Below are 20,747 nucleotides of genomic sequence, written 5' to 3'. Positions count from 1 at the left end.
GGGTGCGTGGTGGGTGTGCAGGGGTTGGGTGTGTGGTGAGTGTGTGAGAGTTGGGTGTGTGGTGAGTGTGGGAGTCGGGTGTGTGGTGAGTGTGGGAGTCGGGTGTGTGGTGAGAGTGTGGGAGTTGGGTGCGTGGTGGGTGTGCAGGGGTTGGGTGTGTGGTGAGTGTGGGAGTTGGGTGTGTGGTGAGTGTAAGAGTCGGGTGTGTGGTGAGTGTGGGAGTCAGGTGTGTGGTGAGTGTGTGAGTCAGGTGTGTGGTGAGTGTGGGAGTCAGGTGTGTGGTGAGTGTGGGAGTCGGGTGTCGGGTGTTTGGTGAGATTATGGGAGTCGGGTGTGTGGTGAGTGTGGGAGTCGGGTGTGTGGTGAGAGTGTGGGAGTCGGGTGTGTGGTGAGTGCGGGAGTTGGGTGTGTGGTGAAAATGCGGGAGTTGGGTGTGTGGTGAGTGTGTGGGGGTCGGGTGTGTGGTGAGTGTGTGGGGGTCGGGTGTGTGGTGAGTGTGTGGGAGACAGGTGTGTGGGAGTTGGGTGTGTGGTGAGTGTGTGGGAGACGGGTGTGTGGTGAGAGTGTGGGAGTCGGGTGTGTGGTGAAAGTGCGGGAGTCGGGTGTGTGGTGAGTGTGCGGGGGTCGGGTGTGTGGTGAGTGTGCGGGGGTCGGGTGTGTGGTGAGTGTGCGGGGGTCGGGTGTGTGGTGAGTGTGCGGGGGTCGGGTGTGTGGTGAGTGTGCAGGGGTCGGGTGTGTGGTGAGTGTGCGGGGGTCGGGTGTGTGGAATTCAGATGTGTGCAATGCTGACGATGCAAAATGTAATTCAAAACTCGGCTCTGGGTCAATCAAGAAGCCAAAATGTAAAAGATATAAATGTAATTTATTCATCCAAAAATCTGAACCCACATCAACAAGAGTTACTGCAGAGTAATGAGAAATGGTGTCTGGTCTTGTAACCAGGATACCTGGCGAAATCACCGTGGACTCTGGGATCTTGCTCTGCTGAATAGGTCAACTACCCATCATTCATGGGGGTCCACAAAAAAACAGCAGTGGACTATTCAACCACAGCGGCAGTCTCATGTCCTCTCTTGACTTCCTTTTGATGGCATTGGAGGAGTGAGGACTATAGTGGGATCTTGCTGTGCCTGGCCCAGGGGCATTGAGGTCGGCTCTTGGACCTGAAGCACATCACTGGTCCACTCAGCCGGTGCTGATTACACCAAGCGTTGAATTGGGCCTGTTGTTGCCCAGAAATTGGCAAAGCAACATCCTACAACATTGGCTGGAGTCTAAGCCAGGACCACACTTTGTTAACGAGACAAGGAGAGAGCTCCGACAGTATCTTCACTGAGGTGATCATGTCTTTCCAATTGACAAGTCCAACGTGAACTACAAACCAACAAAATCTTGCCAACCACTTCACTTGTCTTTCAGAAACATTTACACGTTCCTTCCAAACTCAGTTCCCCTTCCTTTTTGGCCACGGTTTGATATTGGCAAGATCTAAATGAACTAGGTAAATGAAGACCAGTCAATATTATTACTGGCATGTTAAGCAAAATATGGCACAATATAGGAGACAGTAGCTTAACAGGTTTCGTGATACATATTAACAAAAAAAAAATCCACAGAGAAACAGATTTCTGCTCTCCTCCTGCAAAATAACTCGAGGTGTTGAGGTAAGTTCTTCTGCACTGGGAAGGTGAGCTGTTGCAATCACTGAATTGAGAAAAGTCAACAATAAAAATCAAAATTTGATCAAAGGGAACCAATTTCAATTTCAATCCCTGATTCTGCACCCAAGAAATGCTGCTACATGCCAAGAACATCTCCAAAGTCTGAGTACATGAAATCCCTGCACCAAAGTTTGAAAGGCACATCAGGGAGTGTCTGTAATCTTCCTCCCTCCTCGTCTACAGACTTCAGCCACCTTGTCGAGCTGATGGTGTCAAGGGGGTGACAGTGGTCAGTCCACGTGTGTGTACACAAAGAGCATGTTTCTATTTGCACACGTTTCGTGAGGGAGATTGAATGTTTCTGCCAAGGGCCCTTCACACATCCAGGCACTGGGGCAGGGCAGCTGTGCCAAGTCCTGATAACAGCATCCAAATCAACCCACATTTGCAGATTCACAAAGTCACCCACGGAAAAGGTCCTTTCTATTTCACAGTCTGGCTCTGGTTTCCTGCCGGGTGTTCAGTTTTATTTTTCTGTGTTTGTTCCTTCCCATTTTATTTCGTAAGAATCCTTTTGCCTCTGTCCGTCACCCGTTTGGAAAATTACAACTGCACGGGAGACTTTGCATAGGTTCATTCCCTTTTATTGTCCACAGGTGAAGACTTTTCTCTCGCCTGCTTTGAAGTCGGTCTTTTATTCTGGTGAAAATGCTTCTGTAAATGATTGGATGGTTTCTCAAACACCTTGTGGGGAGACAGGACTGGGTTTACCGTTGTTCAACCAGAGAGGACGTGAGACGGAGAGAGAGAAAGAGCGAGTGAGGCGGACAGACAGAGAGACAGCCAGTGAAGACAGGCAGCACCACCTCCCCTGTTGGGTCAGGACAGGACAGTTCCACAAAGGCCCCGGCTCAATGCCAACTGGCTCCAACCAGGAACCCAGTCCTCTCTGCCTCTCAGCTCATGAACTGCGTGTAGCCCTCAGCACCGGTGACAATCACGTCCATCCAAATCCGCATTGCCTCCGGCGTGGGGGCCACCATGAAGTACAATCGGTCATGTGTCTTCACGCAGAATGTGAGGCTCGGGTTGGGACTCTGTAAAGAAGCACGCAGTGGAGAGAAAACCTGGATTAACACGTTATTTTCTCAACAGCAACATCACAACCACTCCGCCCTCCCACCTACCAGATAGGACATCTGAGACAACTTCCTCCCTGCTTGTGAGCAGCATTGGGATTACTAGAGGATGGGTAAGGCACTATGTAAATGCAAGTTAAGTCATCCCTTTAAATAGCTCTGATTCAGTCACAACTGGAGTATCGCATCAGTTCACCTCGTTTTAGGAAGGATGGAGGGTCTTGGAGAAGCTGCAGGGATTTACTGGGCTCTCCAGGGATGAGGGTAGATCTTAGTGACAAGATTAGGTGGGGCCATTTTCTTTTGAGCAAAAGGAGATTCAAGGGAGATCGGATCGAGGTGGACAGGATTATGAAAGGCTTAGATAAACTAGAACAGGAAAAGCAGTTCCCATTAGCTAGTGGCACAAGGGCCAGGGTGGCGTTGATTCAGGGTTTGGGTGGGAGACACAGGTGAAAAACGGGGGTTACTTTTACACAGTCAGTGGCAATGCTTTGGCAGATTCTGCCAATGAGGGCACTGGAAGTGGAGATGATCACTAACTGCTAAAGGAGAGCAGAGAGGCGCTAGAGAAAACGTAGCTGACAGGGCGACAGGGATAGATCAGAGACTGAGGTGTACAGCAGGAAACCAGTATGGCTGCAGTGGCTGAATGGCCTCCTCAGTCCCATATGTGACTCTATGACTCCCCAGTAATGGTTTTCTCTTTCAGCAAATGAAATTCATTGCCAGGTTTGACCTACACACCATACATCTTAGGGGCTCCTGCAGTGCAGTGGTAGTGTCCCAATCTCTGAGCCAGGAGATCTGGGTTCAAGTCCAACCTGCTCCAGAGATGTGTATGAACATCTCTCAGCAGGTTGCCTGGAAAATATATCAAATCATAGCCTTAAGGGCTCTTGTGGTGCAGTGGTAGTGTCCCTACCTTTGAGCCAGGAGACCCCGGTTCAAGTCCTAACTGCTCCAGAGGGTGTGTAAGAACAACTCTCTACAGATTGATTGGAAAATATCTGCATGGTACATCACATTGCCCACCACGGTTTAACGAAAAACATCTTGACAGAAAATCATGGAGCCAAGTCTCACACTGGAGACTGGAGCAGAAATTCTACACGTGAGACAGCCAGCCTTGCACAGAGGGAGTGTAGCTTATCCAGGCACTGACTTTCAGGATGGACGTTAAACTGAGGCATTGCCTGCTCCCTCAAATAGATATAAACAATCCCATGGTGCTGTGCTGCAAAGCACAGAAGCTCTCCTCTAGTGTCCTGATCAATATTTATTCCTCAGTCAACATCTCAGGAAAACACTGCATATTGATCTTAGTGGAATCTTGCTGTGTCCAAACTGGCTGCTGAGCTTCCTGTATTACAAAACAGACTGCACTTCAGCTAGTCACTGGTTACAAAGCACCTTGAGATACTGTGAGGTGGCACAGATGCAACTCTTTCATTCTACCTTCTTGGTGGATAGCCCGTGTTACCCAGTCTCCCAGCTTCAGGCATGAAATCCACAGCTGGAGGAGGGGAGCTCTCGCTCCTGAGCACTCCCTGTGATGCTGCATGGTACTGAATACTCTGTGACTCTCTCAGCTATCCCTGCTCCAAACTCTCTCTTCATACTGTCTCAGCTCTCTCTCTCTCTCTTTCTCTGTCTGCCCCACACTTTCTCTCTCTCTATCTGCCCTACACTCTCTGCTGCATATATTTGCTCCCCCTCTCTCTCTCTCTATTCTCCTCTCTGCTCCAAATCTGGTCCCTTGTGCAATCCTGATTTCTGTTGCTGTGCCCTCTGGCTGTTCCCTCTCGAACTCCAGGATTCCCTTCCTGAACCTCTCAGTGCCTCTCTCTCCTTACTGATGACCCTGATAACCTAGATGCTTGAACTGTTCCTTCAGAGTAAAAGATTAGTTCATGCTTGTAATGAGCCCCTGGGGACGTGTTATGACACTAATGGAACAATATCAATTGGCTCTGTTAACTCTGTTAACTCTGTTTCTCTCTCCCCACACACTGCAGAGTTTCTCCAGCACTTTCTGTTTTTAATTCAAGGTAAGGTGTATTGGTTTGTTTTTCCATTCTTGTCAAAAGGGGTGTTAACCTGCTGCTGATTCTCTCCCAACCTGGAAAAGATTAGCACTGACCCAGTATTCAAATGGTCACCTCAGTGGCAGAGACTGAGTGTAAGAACAAGCTCATTGTAAAATTGTTTTGATGTGTAACAGAGACAAAGCTTTGAAGACCACAGAGCAAGGAGGTCACGAACCACAGAGAATAGCGAGTCATACGTACATTGATTCTATGCAGATTCAAATATCCCTTCTGAGAACAAGGAAGGAAATAGCCCAGCAACAGGGGGAGAAAAAAGGAAAGAAAAGTACAGAAATAAATAAGCTGCAAAGGCAGATCCATGATCCTGTTCATAACGAGCAGAGCTCAAAACTGTAACTTCAAACCAAAGCATCACTGGGGCCATTGTAATCCAACCTGCTGGATGGCAATGGGGTTAAGATTCCACTCCGCCTCATTTCATCCCCCACCCCGTTCTCCCCAAGAGCGGGTTGGCCTAAACTGAGTCCCCAACAATCAGGCATCCACTCACAGCCTGAACACTAAGGGGAAATAGTTGCTTGGTTGTACAGAGTTTGAGCATTGCTGGAAAAGCTGCACTTTGTCAAAGCTTTTTATTTTTCACTCGTCAGTTCCCAAGAATACCAATTCATGGGGAAAACAAACATTTATACTGAACGAGAGGACAATCTCTAATTACAGTTAGAAAGAATATATTCATGCTTAGAATGTTTCAATTTAACAAAATAGTCAACAGCCATTCATTGGTTCATTTCTTCCAGCAATGACTTCACCCATCCTGACTGCTTTAAAATTTAAACAAAACCTGCCAGTTAATCATCAATCATCATTAACTGGTGTAACTTCCGTGGTAATGCCACCACCAAACAGAGTCCATTTGCAAATCTAATCAGCAGCCTCCTCTCATCCATTATAAATGACCTCTTTTTCCCGTTGAATTAGCTGTTCTTGCAAATTGTCCTGATGGGAGTTGGATAAAATGCCTTGACAAAATGTGTCTTTTTGTAGCGATAGGGAATGTTAAACAATTCACTCTGTTCTTGTGATCACTACAAGGGGTCACTGCTGGAAGCTAAGGGGGAGGTCCCCTAGTTGCTGTATAACCAAATAATAATCTTTATTCATTAACGTGTTTTAGTGTCAGCAGTGGCTCAGTGGGGGTCACTTTCATCCAAAAGTCAGCAGGTTGAGGGTTCAATGCTCACAGAATGTAGGTTGCTATTTCCAATGCTGTTTCTGAGGGTGTGCTGCTTTGTCAGAGGCACGGCCTTTGGTTGGTCAGCAGTGAGTGCACTTTAGATGTACAGTCAGTTCTTCTGTAACACCATGGTTGTGTTCTTGTGAAACCCCGCGTTATAGAGAAATTGCACTTGAGAAACAGTGCTAAACGTGTTGGTGATGTAATTGTGCTACAGCCAACACATGGTTCAAATGTTCACATGGTAGAAACAGCATCCCTTATTCAACTGCATTACAGCGAGTTCACGTTGACGAAACGTGTGTTATAACAGACCAATTTGCACTTCATTGGCTGCAAAGCATTCTGCTATGTGCATCTGTTGTGACAGGTGCTATGTAAATGCAAGTCGAGAGTGCGTTGCTCGAAAAGCACAGTAGATCAAGCAGGATTTCCTGATGAAGGGCTTTTGCCCGAAATGTCAACTCTCCTGCTCCTCAGATGCTGCCTGACCTGCTGTGCTTTTCCAGCACCACACTCTTGACTCTAATCTCTAGCATCTGCAATCCTCACTTTCTTCCTATGTAAATGCAAGTTCTTGCTTTCCAGCATTGCTAAATTCCTCAGCTAAAACACCACCCTCTGCAGTAAGACCAAACTCAGGTGAAAGCTTGTTCCAGATTTTCAAAATTCACCCCCAACACTCACCTGGATCTGGGGGGGGCGTTTGGGTTGGTAACTTTCTGATATCTCAAATCCAATTTTAATGGGAACTGTAACAATGATCAAAGCCTGGATAGGATGAATAGCCTCAGGTTTTTTATTCCAGCCTCTGGAATGGGCTGCCAGAGGAAGTGGTGGAAGCTGGTACAATTACAACATTGAAAAGGCATCTGGATGGGTATATGAACAGGAAGGGTATAGTGGGATATGGGCAAAATGCTGGCAAATGGGACTAGATTAATTTAGGATATCTGGTCTGCATGGACGAGTTGGACCGAAGGGTCTGTTTCCATGCTGTACATCTCTATGATTCTAGGACTCTTTACAGGAAGCTAAACAGATGAGATTAAAATGTCATTGTTGGTGTGGGGATAAGGCTGAGGGATAGATAATGCACTCCAGGCCGTGCAGTACCCACGAGTTGCGGAAGGTCAAAGGATCAACAGGTCAATTAAGGGGTTAATGCTGCCCTCAATCCCAATGGCACACGACTCCCAAAAAAAGGACACGTGGACTTTCAAAATCCAGACTGAATCAGTGATGGGCTACTGAGGAGGGAAGATGAAGTGACCAGCTTTGTTTAGCACAGAGCCCTGTGATTACTGACGGTCACAGACCAATAAACTGATTGGCTGCAGCTCACTTTTCTGAATGCAGTGAGCTCTGAGCTGCGGCTGGGAGATGTGAGACAAGCACAGAGACGATGAAAAAGAATATAAATACTGCCACTGCAGCATGACAACGCCTGGAAGCGCTTCACCCACCAAATTATTTTTGGAATGCCGTGACTGCGATGTGGTGGCAACAGTAAGTCTGTCAAGTTCTGCAAACACCCAGCACAGGGTCAAACAAGACTGACATGGTAACAATGCTGGGAAATCTCCCTGGTCTGCCTTTCATTACCAGAATGATTATGCACATAAAGTGGCTACTTTGCCTCCTTTAAAAAAACTATTCCATTAATCCCACTCTCCCTGCTCTTTCACCACAGTGCTGTAATTTATTTTAAATATTATTGAATCTGCTTCCACTGTCCTTTCCGTGCAGCAGATTCTGAATCGTAACGTGTGCTGATAAAACATTCTCGTCTGCCCCTCTTTTGTCAAATTCACTTAAGTCAGCTTCCCTCTAATGAAGAAACAGTCTTTCTTCATCTGTTCCATCAAAATCCTTCACAGTTTGGAACATATTAGACTAGATTTCCTACAGTGAGGAAACATGCCACTCGACCCAACCAGACCACACTGACCCTCCGAAGAGTAACCCACCCAGACCCATTTCCCTCTGACTAATCCACCCAACACTACGGGTAATTTAGCATGGCCTAATCACCTGACCTGCACATCTTTGGGAGGAAACCGGAGCACCCGGAGGAAACCCACGCAGACACGGGGAGAATGTGCAAACTCCACACACAGACGGTCACCTGAGGCTGGAATCGAACCTGGGGCCCTGGTGCTGTGAGGCAGCAGTGCTAACCATTGAGCCACCATGCCACCCTCAAACATCTCTAGTAAACCTGCCCTTAACGTTCTCAGCTCTGAGAAGGACAATCCAGGAGTGAAGAGAGAATAAACCAAGCCAGTTGCAAACCAAGTGAATATCTGTGCAGGCACCAGTTAGGTTGAAGAGCAGCTGATACTAACTGGGAACAGGTGAGGACATGTATATGAAGAGTATGGAGCAAGTGTGTTGCAGGCGGATTGGACAATCTCCTCATGGGTCAGCTCCTGAGGCTGATAAAGGTGATGATGAACAGGTCCAGGAGCCCGTCGAAGGGTGTGGGGGCCTCAGACTGGAGCGCCACTCTTCAGTGGGTACATCTGGGTCTGATGTTCCTGGAGAAGGAGGACCTGGTGTCCACTACAATGCCTGAGATCTTCCACCATCAGTGGGCACTGCAGGGGCTGGAGAGCATGAACATTTCCCAGCCCTGACCAGCAAGGACATTTCAATGGAATCTTTGTTAGGCTTCCCTTAAAGCTTTGATCTTTGGGACAGTTCCCCTTCATGAGTCTGTCACTTATACGGTTTAATTTGGCTTGGCTTCAAAGTGGAATAGGAGACTGGAGGGTCTCCTCTGTGGAATGGATTGGTGGTCTGCATTTAGTCTGTCTGAGACTTTGTGAAGAAACTGATGTGGAAGATAGACCACTTCCTGCTGCTTCTTTGCCCAATGATGTTTAGCAGACTAACACTCAAAGCCTTGGTGCAGGATTTTGAGAAGATTTGTAGCTCAGGTTGAGGTTTTGGATGTAAGTTTGCTCACTGAGCTTGGAGGTTCATTTCCAGGCATTTTGTAGATAACATCTTCAGTGGGCCTCAGGCGAAGCACTGCATTTGAGAAAACACTAAAACATTATTTATATGTTTGCGTTTCTTTGGGCCGGTGATGTCATTTCCTGTGGTGATGTTATTTCCTGTGGTAAAGTCACTTCCTGTTCCTGTTCTCAAACCCACCAACACACTAAAGCCAGAGACCCGGGTTCAATTCCCGCCTCAGGTGACTGTGTGGAGTTTGCACATTCTCCCAGTGTCTGTCTGGGTTTCTTCCGGGTGCTCCAGTTTCCTCCCACAGTGCAAAAATGTGCAGGTTAGGCGAATTGGCCATGCTAAATTGCCGGTAGCATTAGGAGAAGAGGTAAATGTAGGGAAATGGGTCTGGGTGGGTTGCGCTTCAATGAGTCGGTGTGGACTTGTTGGGCCGACGGGCCTGTTTCCATACTGTAAGTAATTTAATCTAATGAACTTGAAATACAAACAACAAGCAAAACTAATGTCATTTACAAAATTCCGTGCAAGGACTGTAACAAACACCACATTGGACAAACAGGCAGAAAACTAGCCCACCAGGATACATGAACATCAACTAGCTACAAAAAGACATGACCCTCTCTCACTAGTGTCCTTTTGTACAGATGAGGAAGGACACCACTTTGACTGGGACAACACATCCATCCTGGGACAAGCCAAACAAAGACACACCCGAGAATTCCTAATGGCATTCCAACTGAAACTCTATCAACAAACACATTGAGTTAGACCCCATCTACCACCCCCTGAGAAAGGAACAGGAAGTGACTTCGCCACAGGAAATGAATCACCAACTCAAAGAAACCCAAACATATAAATAGAAAGCAGGAATTTTCAGCAATGCTTTGCCTGAGGCCCACTGAAGATGTTACCTAGTAGGGTGACGAAACGTCTGGAAATGAACCTTCAAGCTCAGCGAGCAAACCTACATCCCTGGTGCAGGATGTTAATCCATCGTCCATCTGAAGCAGAGGACAAACTGATCTAGGAACAGCAGTGTATGACAGAGGGATGCAGGGTCTGCTGGGTCCAGGGTAGTGTTAGCTTCTTAAATGTTCTTACCTTTGAGGCACTCCGGAGATGGTCATAGTAAACCTCCTCGATAGCTTGAAAATAAATCACTCCCTTCAATTTACTTTCATGTTTATCTGTCAAAGAATTACATCGGTTAAAATGCACAGTCTTTTTTTTGTGGGTCTTTTCAATTGCACTTCCCTGAGCAACCCCCCAACAATGTCCCATCATGCTCTGAGCAACCCCTCAACAATATCCCATCATGCCTCGAGCGCACCCCCCAACAATGTCCCATCATGCTCTGAGCCCCAACAATATCCTATCATGCTCTGAGCAACCCCCCCAACAATATCCCATCATGCTCAGAGCATCCGCCCAACAATATCCCACCATGCTCCGAGAGCACACCAGTCCAGGCAATTGCCCTAAATCTCACTGAACCACCAAACTTCTCCAGTCAGTCTCGGCATCAGTGAAACAGCAGCAGCAGGTTTTGTCCAAATCACAATCCCCACACTCCCCCCGTCTTCAGGTCTCTGTCCTTTCCTTGTGTAAAGCACACCAACTATCAGTCTCTGTTCTATTCTCTCACAGCAAATCAGAAAACTGCTTCGTTTGGAAAGAGTTTTGCTTCTTTTCTCTTGCGTGAATTCTGCGTTCTGCACTGTCGGCTGGAATTAGCCTTCACTGCCGTTGGCTTTCTATTTACTCTTGGATTTTTAGCATCTCTTTGCCACGGTAACCTCAGGCCATTTTAGCAATTCTTAAAACCAACTGCTTGCTGGGAAATTCACTGCATCCCTGCCAGAACATTCTCCAGTTAAGTTATCGTAGTCTCAATCGTTAAAATTACAGTTGACCAACCTCCCTCACTACTTTGCATTCTCCCCACACCCACTATTGATACCTAATTGCCGTTTCTCATTGTTGGGGCTAATTGTTTCCACTTCCAGAAGAGAAATACAACTATTATTTGTTCCAGAAATAGGCAAAACAAAGTTTAAAGATCGCTTACCCACATAATAAGACAATGTCCGCTTGATGCGATCGAAGACAAACCACCGCTTTCTCCAAGATTTGATTTTCCCGCCCATTTTCGTGAGGTAACCCTTACACATCTTCTCAGAGATAGCCACCTGGTAGCAGGTTTCTAGGTTGTGGCCGGACGATTCGATGTGGGATCGTAGGTCGAAATCCTCCTTCCTGATTGGTAGATACCGAGTTAAAGGTCGTGCCTGGAAGCCAGATCAATTCAGGACAAGTGAGTGGAGCCCAAAGCCAAACACTGACCTCCTTCAAGGAGAAGGTGGTTCATCTTGAGACTGATCTGCTTCAATATCATTTACATTTTGATCTTCTTCTGTTCTTCCCGAGAGACTTTGATTTTTATCGGAATCGTGAGAATACAATAGCACCAAAAAGGCCATTCAGCCCATCAAGTCTATACTAGTTCTGTTAATTAGTTCCAATCCCTGGTTCTTTCCCCATAATCCTGTCATTTATATTTCAAGTATCCAATCTCCTTTTTAAAACTATTATTGATTATGTGACCAATATCCGATCACTCCAGATCCTAACAACTTATATAAAGTTGGCCGCACTGCCATTGGTTCCCCTGGGCTCTAGGTCTATGAGAATCTTCAGCGAGGGGAACTGTTCATCATGTTTTGAGATCAATGAGTGCCCATTTGTGTGATGCTTTTCGAACTCTATCAATCCAGTGAAAGGGACCAGGGATGACCAGGCTTGGGAGTCCTGGCTGATCTTTCCCCTCTCTCGGTCCAAGCCAATAATTAAAGGTGAAGACACATTGGCCTGGCTGCAGTTAGCAAAATGCAGATGTTTTGTAAACTGAGCCAGGGGTTAGTTGGCTCAGAGAAATAAAATCTTCATTATTCTTTCATGCGATGTAGATGTCCGAAAAGTCTCAGATACAGTCACATAGATGGGTTAACTCCAGGAAAGGTAAGAGAGGTAGGCAGCTAGTGGCTGTGGCTGTCTTCTGTGGCTATCCTCATTTCAAGCAGGTATGCTGTTTTGGAAAATGTAGGGAGTGATGGATTCTCAGGGGAACGTAGCACGAACAGCCAAGTTTCTGGTATTGAGACTGACTCTAATGCAACGAGGCCTACGTTGGCTTCCCAGAGATCAATTGTGTTAGGGGATTCTCCAGTCCGAGGTACAGACAGATGTTTCTGTGGCCAGCAGAGAAAAAGCAGAACGGTGTGTTGTTTCCCTGGTGCTAGGATCAAGGATGTCTCAGAGAGGGTGCAGAATGTTCTCACGGGGGAGAGGGGCCAGCAAGAGGTCATTGTCCACATTGGAGCCAATGACATAGAAAGGGAAAAGGATGAGACTCTGAAGGGAGATTACAGAGAGTTAGGCAGAAATTTAAAAAGGAGGGCCTCAAGAGTAGTAATATCTGGAGCCTGGTGCTGCGAGCTAGTGAGGGCAGGAATAGGAGGATAGAGCAGATAAATGCATGGCTGAGGAGCTGGTGTATGGGAGAAGGATTCACATTTTTGGATCATTGGAATCTCTTTTGGGGTAGAAGTGACCTGTACAAGGAGGATGGATTGCACCTAAATTGGAAGGGGACTAATATACTGGCAGGGAGATTTGCTAGAACTGCTTGGGAGGATTTAAACTGTTGAGGTGGGGGTGGGTGGGACCCAGGGAGATAGTGAGGAAAGAGATCAATCTGAGACTAGTATAGTTGAGAAAAGAAATGAGTCAAACAGTCAGGGAAGGCAGGGTCAAAGCAGAGAACAAGGTAGGACTGATAAATTAAACTGCATTTATTTCAATACAAGAGGCCTAACAGGGAAGGCAGATGAATTCAGGGCATGGTTAGGAACATGAGACTGGGATATCATAGCAATTACGGAAACATGGCTCAGGGATGGACAGGACTGGCAGCTTAATGTTCCAGGGTACAAATGCTGAAAGGATACAAAGGGAGGCAAGAGAGGAGGGGGAGTGGCGTTTTTGATAAGGGATAGCATTACAGCTGTGCTGAGGGAGGATATTCCAGAAATCTTAGTTATCTGTAAGAAGAATAGGGTGGTTATGGTAGGGGATTTTAACTTTCCAAACTGCCATAGTGTTCAGGTTTTATATGGAGAGGAATTTGTTAAGTGTGTACAAGAAAATTTTCTGATTCAATATGTGGATGTACCTACGAGAGAAGGTGCAAAACTTGACCTACTTTTGGGAAATAAGGCAGGGCAGGTGACTGAGGTGTCAGTGGGGGAGCACTTTGGGGCCAGTGACCATAATTCTATTGGTTTTAAAACAGTGATGGAAAAGGATAGGCCAGATCTAAAAGTTGAAGTTCTAAATTGGAGAAAGGCCAATTTTGATGGTATTAGGCAAGAACTTTCAAAAGCTGATTGGGGCCAGATGTTTGCAGGTAAAGGGACGGCTGGAAAATGGGAAGCCTTCAGAAATGAGATAACAAGAATCCAGAGAAAGTATATTCCTGTCAGGGTGAAAGGGAATACTGATGACTGAAGAAATCGAGGGTTTGGTTAAGGGGTAAAAAGACATGCAGAGGGTGGAGTGCGTGTGGAATGAGCTGCCAGAGGAAGTGGTGGAGGCTAGTACAATTGCAACTTTTAAAAAAGTATCTGGATGTGTATATGAATTGGAACGATTTAGAGGGGTATTTAAGGGATATTTAGAGGGTGCTGGCAGGTGGGACTAGATTGAGTTGGGATATTTGGTCGGCATGGACAAGTTGGACCGAAGGGTCTGTTTCTGTGCTGTGCATCTCTATGACTCTGTGTCACTGATCTACTACTATTATTCATTCCCAATTACTTGAACAAAGTGTTTTGCTTGGCCTTTTCACAGGGCTGTTAGGATTACAGTGTGTGTGCTGTCAAATGTAGGCCAGACAGAGTAAGGATGGCAGATTTTCTTCCCGAAAGGACATCAGTGAACTGACATTTACATAACACTTTTCACCACCTCAGGGACCTTCAAAGCATTTTCCCACCAATGAGATACTTTTGTAATGTAGCGAAAGTTGGCAACTAATTTACATACAGCAAACTCCCACACAGAACCCTGTATCATTGGCCAGATAATCAACTTCTGTGATCTAGACTGAGGGATAAATACTGGCCAAGACATTGGGGGCAACTTCAAACCATTGCCATGGGCTCGTTACCATTCACCTAAGAGGACGGGTAAGGCCTCAGATTGATTTGATTTGGTTTATTGTTGTCCCATGTGCCGAGATACAGTGAAAGGTGTTGTTTTATGCACTCTACAGGGCAGATCGTACCATACAAAGTGCATCAGGGTGGCAGAACACAGTGCAGAATGCAGTGTTACAGCCACTGAGAAGGCACAGAGAGAAAGAGATTAACATTAACATTTGAGAAGTCCATTCACAACTCTGATAGCATGGCATCTCTCCCATGTGTTGGGACTCCTGAGATGGTGAAAGATGTTATACCAGACATCAGTTCTTTCTTTATTATCTTGAGAATGTAAGTTGAGTTTATTTGAAGATGATAATGTTCAAATGTGAGGTGGGGTTTGTGACCTTTGCCTTATAATCCTAGGCTGTCTTCAGTTGATATTAGATGATTTTAATCCTATTAAGGGTGCTCCGCATTTTGCCTTGAGGTGGCTGTCGTGATTATTTTTAGTTAGTAAAGCTCCTAATGCCCATGTTCCATCAAATACACCCAATGAACAGTTTTCTTCCTGTGCAATTGATAAGGAAGCTCCAGCCTGAGACAATGAAAGCATTCATTGTCTGATGGTCCCTCCCTTTCCATAAGCACTTCAAACAACCCTCTGAAACTGCCGCCACCTCTGGCCTCTTGCTTATCACCTTCAGTGTGTTTACTCAACCTCTGGAATTCCTTCCATGAAACCCTTGCCCCCTCTCTCTCTCTGTCTCTCACTCTCTCTCCTCCTTCAAATAACTTCATAAAATCAGCCTGTTTGACCAGGTGTTTGGTGATCTCTCTTGAAATCTTCTCCTCTGGTTCATTGCTGCTTTATTTGTTGCCCTCTTGTGAACTGCCTCAGACAGTTTGTGTTTCACTGATTCCCAGGCTCGGCACTCACGTAGGAGAAAGTGAGGACTGCAGATGCTGGAGTACCAGAGTTGAAAAAATGTGGTGCTGGAAAAACACAGCAGGCCAGGCAACATCCGAGGAGCAGGAGAATCGACGTTTCGGGCATAAGCATTCCTGAAGAAGGGCTTATGCCCGAAACATCGATTCTCCTGCTCCTCGGATGCTGCCTGACCTGCTGTGTTTTTCCAGCACCACATTTTTCAACTCTGCATTCATGTATGCTGTACTCCAACCCCCTTGAAATAAGTTTCAACATTCCATTCACTCTTCCCAACTCCCTGCTGCCTCTGGGTGCTGGCTTTCTGTGTTTAATGCACAAGATCCCCCCAAGTCCCTTTGTGCTGCAGTTTGTGCAGTTCTTCTCCATTGAGATAAAGCATCAGCCATGATCACATTCTAAGGTACGGCAGGTTTGATAGGCTGAATGGCCTGTCCTTGCTTCTATGTTTAAATGCTCCACAATCTCATCAATAAAATAAGATCGCATGATGACTCTTCTGGTTAACAAACAGGTTCAACAATTCCAGCCTCGGGCGACTGTCTGTGTGGAGTTTGCACGTTCTCCCCGTGTCTGTGTGGGTTTCCTCCGGGTGCTGCAGTTTCCTCCCACAGTCCAAAGATGTGCAGGGCAGTTGAATTGGCCGTGCGAAATTGTCCATACTGTTAGGTGCATCATTCAGAGGGGAAATGGGTTTGGGTGGGTTACTCTTCAGAGGGTCTGTGTGGACTAGTTGGGCCGAAGGGCCTGTATCCACACTTTCGTGAATCTAATCTAAAAAAACTGGCAGTTAGGAAGGTAAATGCAATGTCAGCATTCATTATGAGAGGGCTAGAATACAAGAGCAGAGATGTACTGCTGTATAAAGCTCTGATCAGGCAGCAATTGGAATATTGCGAGCAGTTTTGAGCTAGGGAGGGTGTGCCTTGGAGGGGGTCCAGAGGAGATTTATAAGATTGATCCTGGAGATAAAGGGCTTGTCATGTGAAGAGTGAGTGAGGACTCTGGGTCTGTACTCGATGGAGATCTGAAGGATATGGGGGGAATCTGATTGAAACTTACAGAATACTGAGAGGCCTGGATCAAGTGGATATGGAGAAGGTGTTTCCACCAGCAGTAGAGACGTGGACCCGAGGCCACAGACTCAGAGTGAAGGGATGACCCTTTCAAACTGAGATGAGGAGGAATTCCTTCAGCCAGAGGGTGGGGAATCTGTGGAACTCATTGTTGCAGAGGGCTGGGGAGGCCAAGTCATTGAGTGTCTTTAAGACAGAGATAGATAGGCTCTGGATTGGTAAGGGGGTCAAGGGTTACGGGGAGAAGGCAGGAGAATGGGGTTGAGAAACTTATCAATCATGAACGGCAGACCAGACCGAATGGCCTAAGTTTCCTCCTATATCTTGGGGCCTTATGCTAAAGAATAAAGTACCTGTGAGAAATGTTTCTCCCGCATCTTGACCTCTTTGTCGATGAGCTGCTGCCGGTGGTCGGTTTCGTCCTGGAGCCTCTTCTCCAGCTCTTCCCGCCTCTTGCGTTCCTCTTCAAAGGCCTGACGGCGCACTTCCATCTCGCGAGCCTGATGGTGGGGGAGGGAGGGGAATGGGGAGGGGGGACAGGAACCAGCATCAACATCAGCAGCCGGGAAAACAACCCAACCCCCAGAGCCATCGCCGACAGCTTGTCTGAAACCCCCCTGAGATGGAGCAGTGCCGTGGGGATGCCCTCCACCTGGCATGGACATTTACTGCTCACTCCATCGACTGAACAGCCACAATGGGAACTCACGGGGCAGGGTACTGGGCCAAAATTGAGGACGTGTAAATGGATTTAGGCGAAAAAAAACACTGGGGGGTGATCGCCCCTCACTGCAGCCTCCCTAATCAGCTGGAGGAGGACCTGGTGGGATTTGGACAGTAGACCCTGGGGTTGTTGAGTAATGTCATTTGGACAAGTGAGATCACTTGATTCATTCTCATGTAATGTTCACTCATAAGGAACTCCCAGAGTAGCGCCAAAAAATATGGCAATTGGTACTTTTACTGAAAGCATTAATGCATTTGAAAAGGAATGTTTGACGTGTTGCTATGTCAAAATGAGGACAGAAAAGCCTCTCGCTATCTATTAAACAAACAAACATCTTGTGGCACTTTGATGCAAGAGGCAGATGTTCCTGAACCTCTGACTGATGCTGTGTTCTCATCACAGGTACAGAATGTCAGACGCACAAAAGGTTCGGTTTCATTGGAGTCACATCTGCACAGATTGTGCCACATGTAGCCACATGGCCTTACACACTTATATGCCACACATGTACACGCTAGAGACATGTACACACACACATCCCCCTCCCCACCTCCAACCTTCTGCAACTGACATCCTCAAAATCCAAGGAAGTCTGAAGCTATTAACTGTGCCAGGAATGTAAGCAGGAAATGATTGTGAGATATCACTGAATCTCCCCGAGGTCTGGCTGATCTGGAATAGGAAGCTTGGAGCCCGATTCCAATCTGCCGTTACATACTGAATGCCAAGTTGACACGTCACCCACAATCTGAACCAACACTGGCTCAACCGGGGGCCACGGGCTCACGCTAATCACTTATGGAACTGAAAAGGTCAAACATTAACATGGCTCAGGTGAAACTGAAGTTTGAAAGAATCACAAACCTCATCCTGCCCTGCTCCATCTGACCCAGTCAATATGCCCTTCTATTCCCATCTCCCTCTTATGGTTACACAGTCTCTTCTTTTCTGTTCAGCTCAACCATGAGTTCCACAGTCACATCACTCTCTGGGTAGGAGATTTCTATGGAACTTCTGACTGGATTTATTAAGGATTACCTTATATTCAAGACCCCAAGCTTTCATCTCCCCCAATAAGTGAAAAGGAATTCTGTACATCTATCCGAACAAAGTCCCGCATAACCAGTTAATCCCCAGCCCACTCAGTATTTCTGCCTCTGAGAGCATCTTTATCTAACATCCGAAACACCCTGGAACCCATTCTTGTCCATCTCTTCTATACTCAACCCACTGGATTCACATTCTCCCCGGGTACCACATTCAAGAAGGATGTGAACACGTTGGAGAGAGAGCAGAAGGGGTTTAATGAGAATAGTTTCAATGTTGAGAAACTTCAGTTATCAGGTTTGATACAGGATATTGAATGGCCTGGACAGAGTGGATGTTGGGAAGATGTTCCCATTGGTTGGAGAGACTAAGACCCAAGGGCACTGCCTCAGAGTAAAGGGAAGACCTTTTAGACAGAGATAAGGAGAAACTTCTTCAGCCAGAGAGTGTGTAAATCTGTGGAATTCACTGCCACAGAAGGCTGTGGAGGCCGGGTCATTGAGTATAATTAAGACGGAGTTGGATAGGTCCTTGATTATAAAGGGGATCACGGGTTACAGGGAGAAAGCGAGAAAATGGGGATGAGAAACTTATCAGCCATGATTGAATGGCAGAGCAGACTCGATGGGCTGAATGGTCTAATTTCTTATCCTATGTCTTATGTTCTTAATTTGGAAGTGCTTTTCTTGGAGAAACGAAAAGGCAAAGAGGAGGTTTGGTAGGAATTTTCAAAGTCATGAGTGGGCTGGATAGAACCAGTAACGAGTCACTCTTCCCACTTATAAAAGGATCAAGGTGGAGAAGGCACAGATTTATAAAATGTCTTCTGAAAGTGAATGTGATGAGAGAAATCTTTCACATAATGAGTCATTTGGGCCTGGAAACAGGACAGAGGCAGGATCGACTGAGGGCCCAGGATGGTGGGTTTCATGTAATCAACGTGCAAGGGGACAGGGCAAAGGCAAGAGAATGGCATTGAGCCATCATGCTCAATTGGCAAGTTGTGAAATGATGGGCTGAATGGCCTCCTTCTATGTCAAAACACTTCCATGATTCTGTGGCTCCTGGTCTGTGTTCACACCAAACTGGAGATCTCAGAGCAGGAAACAGAAAGTGAAGATGGGCGTTGATGAACAGTTCCTCTGCCCTGAGAAGCTGAATGGAGTGGAGCAGATGGTCCAATGAGTGGCCAGTATGAGGGAGGCTGTGGGAGGAAAGGAGGGTGGTATGACATGGTGGCTTGGGCATCAGTGGGTGGATGAGGAGTCTAGATCACATGGTTGCAGGCTCAGGACAAGAAGCTGGCCATTCACAGTGCAGGAGAATTCCCTTCACCCAGACAATAGTGAATCTTTGTAAATCCCTACACCAGACACTCAGTTATTGAGGATACAATTATTGAGGTTGATTGAATTTTCGGACATTAAAAGAATCAAGGAGATGGGCATTGTGCTGAAAGGTGTGATTGAGGTAGAAAATCAACCAGGATCTAGAATGGCAGAGCAGGTGCGAGGGGCTGAATGGCCTCCTCCTGCACTTATTTCTTACAACCTCATGAAGATGAGCTATAGGGAGAGGCTGACTAGGCTGGGGACTTTTCCCTGCAGCGTCAGAGGCTGAGGGGTAACCTTATAAAAGTTTATAAAATCATGAGGGGCATGAATAGGGTGAATAGACAAGGTCTTTTTCATAGGGTAGGGGAGACCAAAACTAGAGGGCATAGGTTTAGGGTGAGAGGGGAAAGATTTGTAAAGGACTTAAGGGGTAACTTTTCACGCAGAGGAATGTATGGAGTGAGCTGCCAGAGGAAGTGGTGGTGGCTGGTACAACTATGGCATTCAGAAGGCATCTGGATGGGAATATGAATAGGAAGGGTTTGGAGCAATATGGGCCAAATGCTGGCAAATGGGACTAGATTAATTTAGGATATCTGGTCGGCATGGATGAGTTGGACTGAAGGGTCTGTTTCCGTGATGTACAACTCTATGTCTGTATGACCCTGTGTCACACAAGGTTGGCTACCTACCCATCAGCAACCAGTGCAGCAGGACTCAGCAGGAAAGGGTGGGATCATTTAGGAACAGCTCTGGGATTTGGGTAGGCAGAAGGCTGTGGCATGATATCAGCTTTTGAATTTTCCAACTGAGCATTTCACTTTCTGAACATCCACTGACGTGAATCACAGGTTGAGTGAAATCCTGAGGTACATACATACCCTCGTCTCCAAGAGTCGTGCCTTTTCAGCTTGCGCCTCCTTCAACATCTTCTCCATCTCCTCGATCTTTGAGACATCGACCCCACTGGCACTTCCCAGGAAGAGGAAGAAACAACCAGACGTTAACTTCAGGAGATACCAACAAGGCTCATCAATGACCTACAAGTCTTTTGGTTCTTTTTCAAACTAAACATGGTTATGTTAAACATTTCAGAGAATACAGGTCAAATACATGATTCCAGATGAAACAAATGAGGGTTAACATCAGGAAGTACACTGTCACACAAAGGGCTTTCAAAATCTGAAACTCGTGTCTCTACAGACCATCAGAAAAAGAGAGCATGGAACAGTCATGAAAAACCAGCCGGTTCACTGGTGCCCTGAAAGGAAATGGTCATTCCCTATGATGGCACGGTGGCTCAGTGGTTAGCCCTGCTGCCTCACTGCATCAGGGACCTGGGTTCAATA

The 20,747-nt window shown here is 46.5% G+C and overlaps 1 protein-coding gene across 24 annotated transcripts in view; it reads right to left on the bottom strand.

Moving 5' to 3' along the window:
• Positions 1–843: 843 nt before the first annotated feature.
• Positions 844–20,747, bottom strand: part of LOC122540584 (pleckstrin homology-like domain family B member 1) — a 413,532-nt gene continuing 393,628 nt past the window's right edge. For 20 of the 24 annotated variants that reach the window (XM_043676461.2, XM_043676462.2, XM_043676471.2 and 17 more), the window contains 6 exons: positions 20,280–20,370; positions 16,644–16,790; positions 11,133–11,352; positions 10,166–10,251; positions 5,092–5,121; positions 844–2,758 (listed from right to left, as the gene is read on the bottom strand). In XM_043676461.2, coding sequence (XP_043532396.2) covers positions 2,618–2,758; positions 5,092–5,121; positions 10,166–10,251; positions 11,133–11,352; positions 16,644–16,790; positions 20,280–20,370 — 715 coding nt within the window. In that variant the 3' untranslated portion in view covers positions 844–2,617. The remainder of the gene's footprint in view (positions 2,759–5,091; positions 5,122–10,165; positions 10,252–11,132; positions 11,353–16,643; positions 16,791–20,279; positions 20,371–20,747) is intronic. The other 4 variants (XM_043676463.2, XM_043676467.2, XM_087976333.1 and 1 more) reach the window with 1 other exon arrangement.

The sequence above is a fragment of the Chiloscyllium plagiosum genome, unplaced genomic scaffold (assembly GCF_037043375.1).
Source record: "Chiloscyllium plagiosum isolate Xiang-an unplaced genomic scaffold, Cpla_swu_hap1 HiC_scaffold_29, whole genome shotgun sequence".
In the NCBI taxonomy this organism is placed as follows: domain Eukaryota; kingdom Metazoa; phylum Chordata; class Chondrichthyes; order Orectolobiformes; family Hemiscylliidae; genus Chiloscyllium; species Chiloscyllium plagiosum.
Note: the sequence above shows the minus strand (reverse complement) of the source record. Positions and strands in the feature narration are given on the sequence as shown.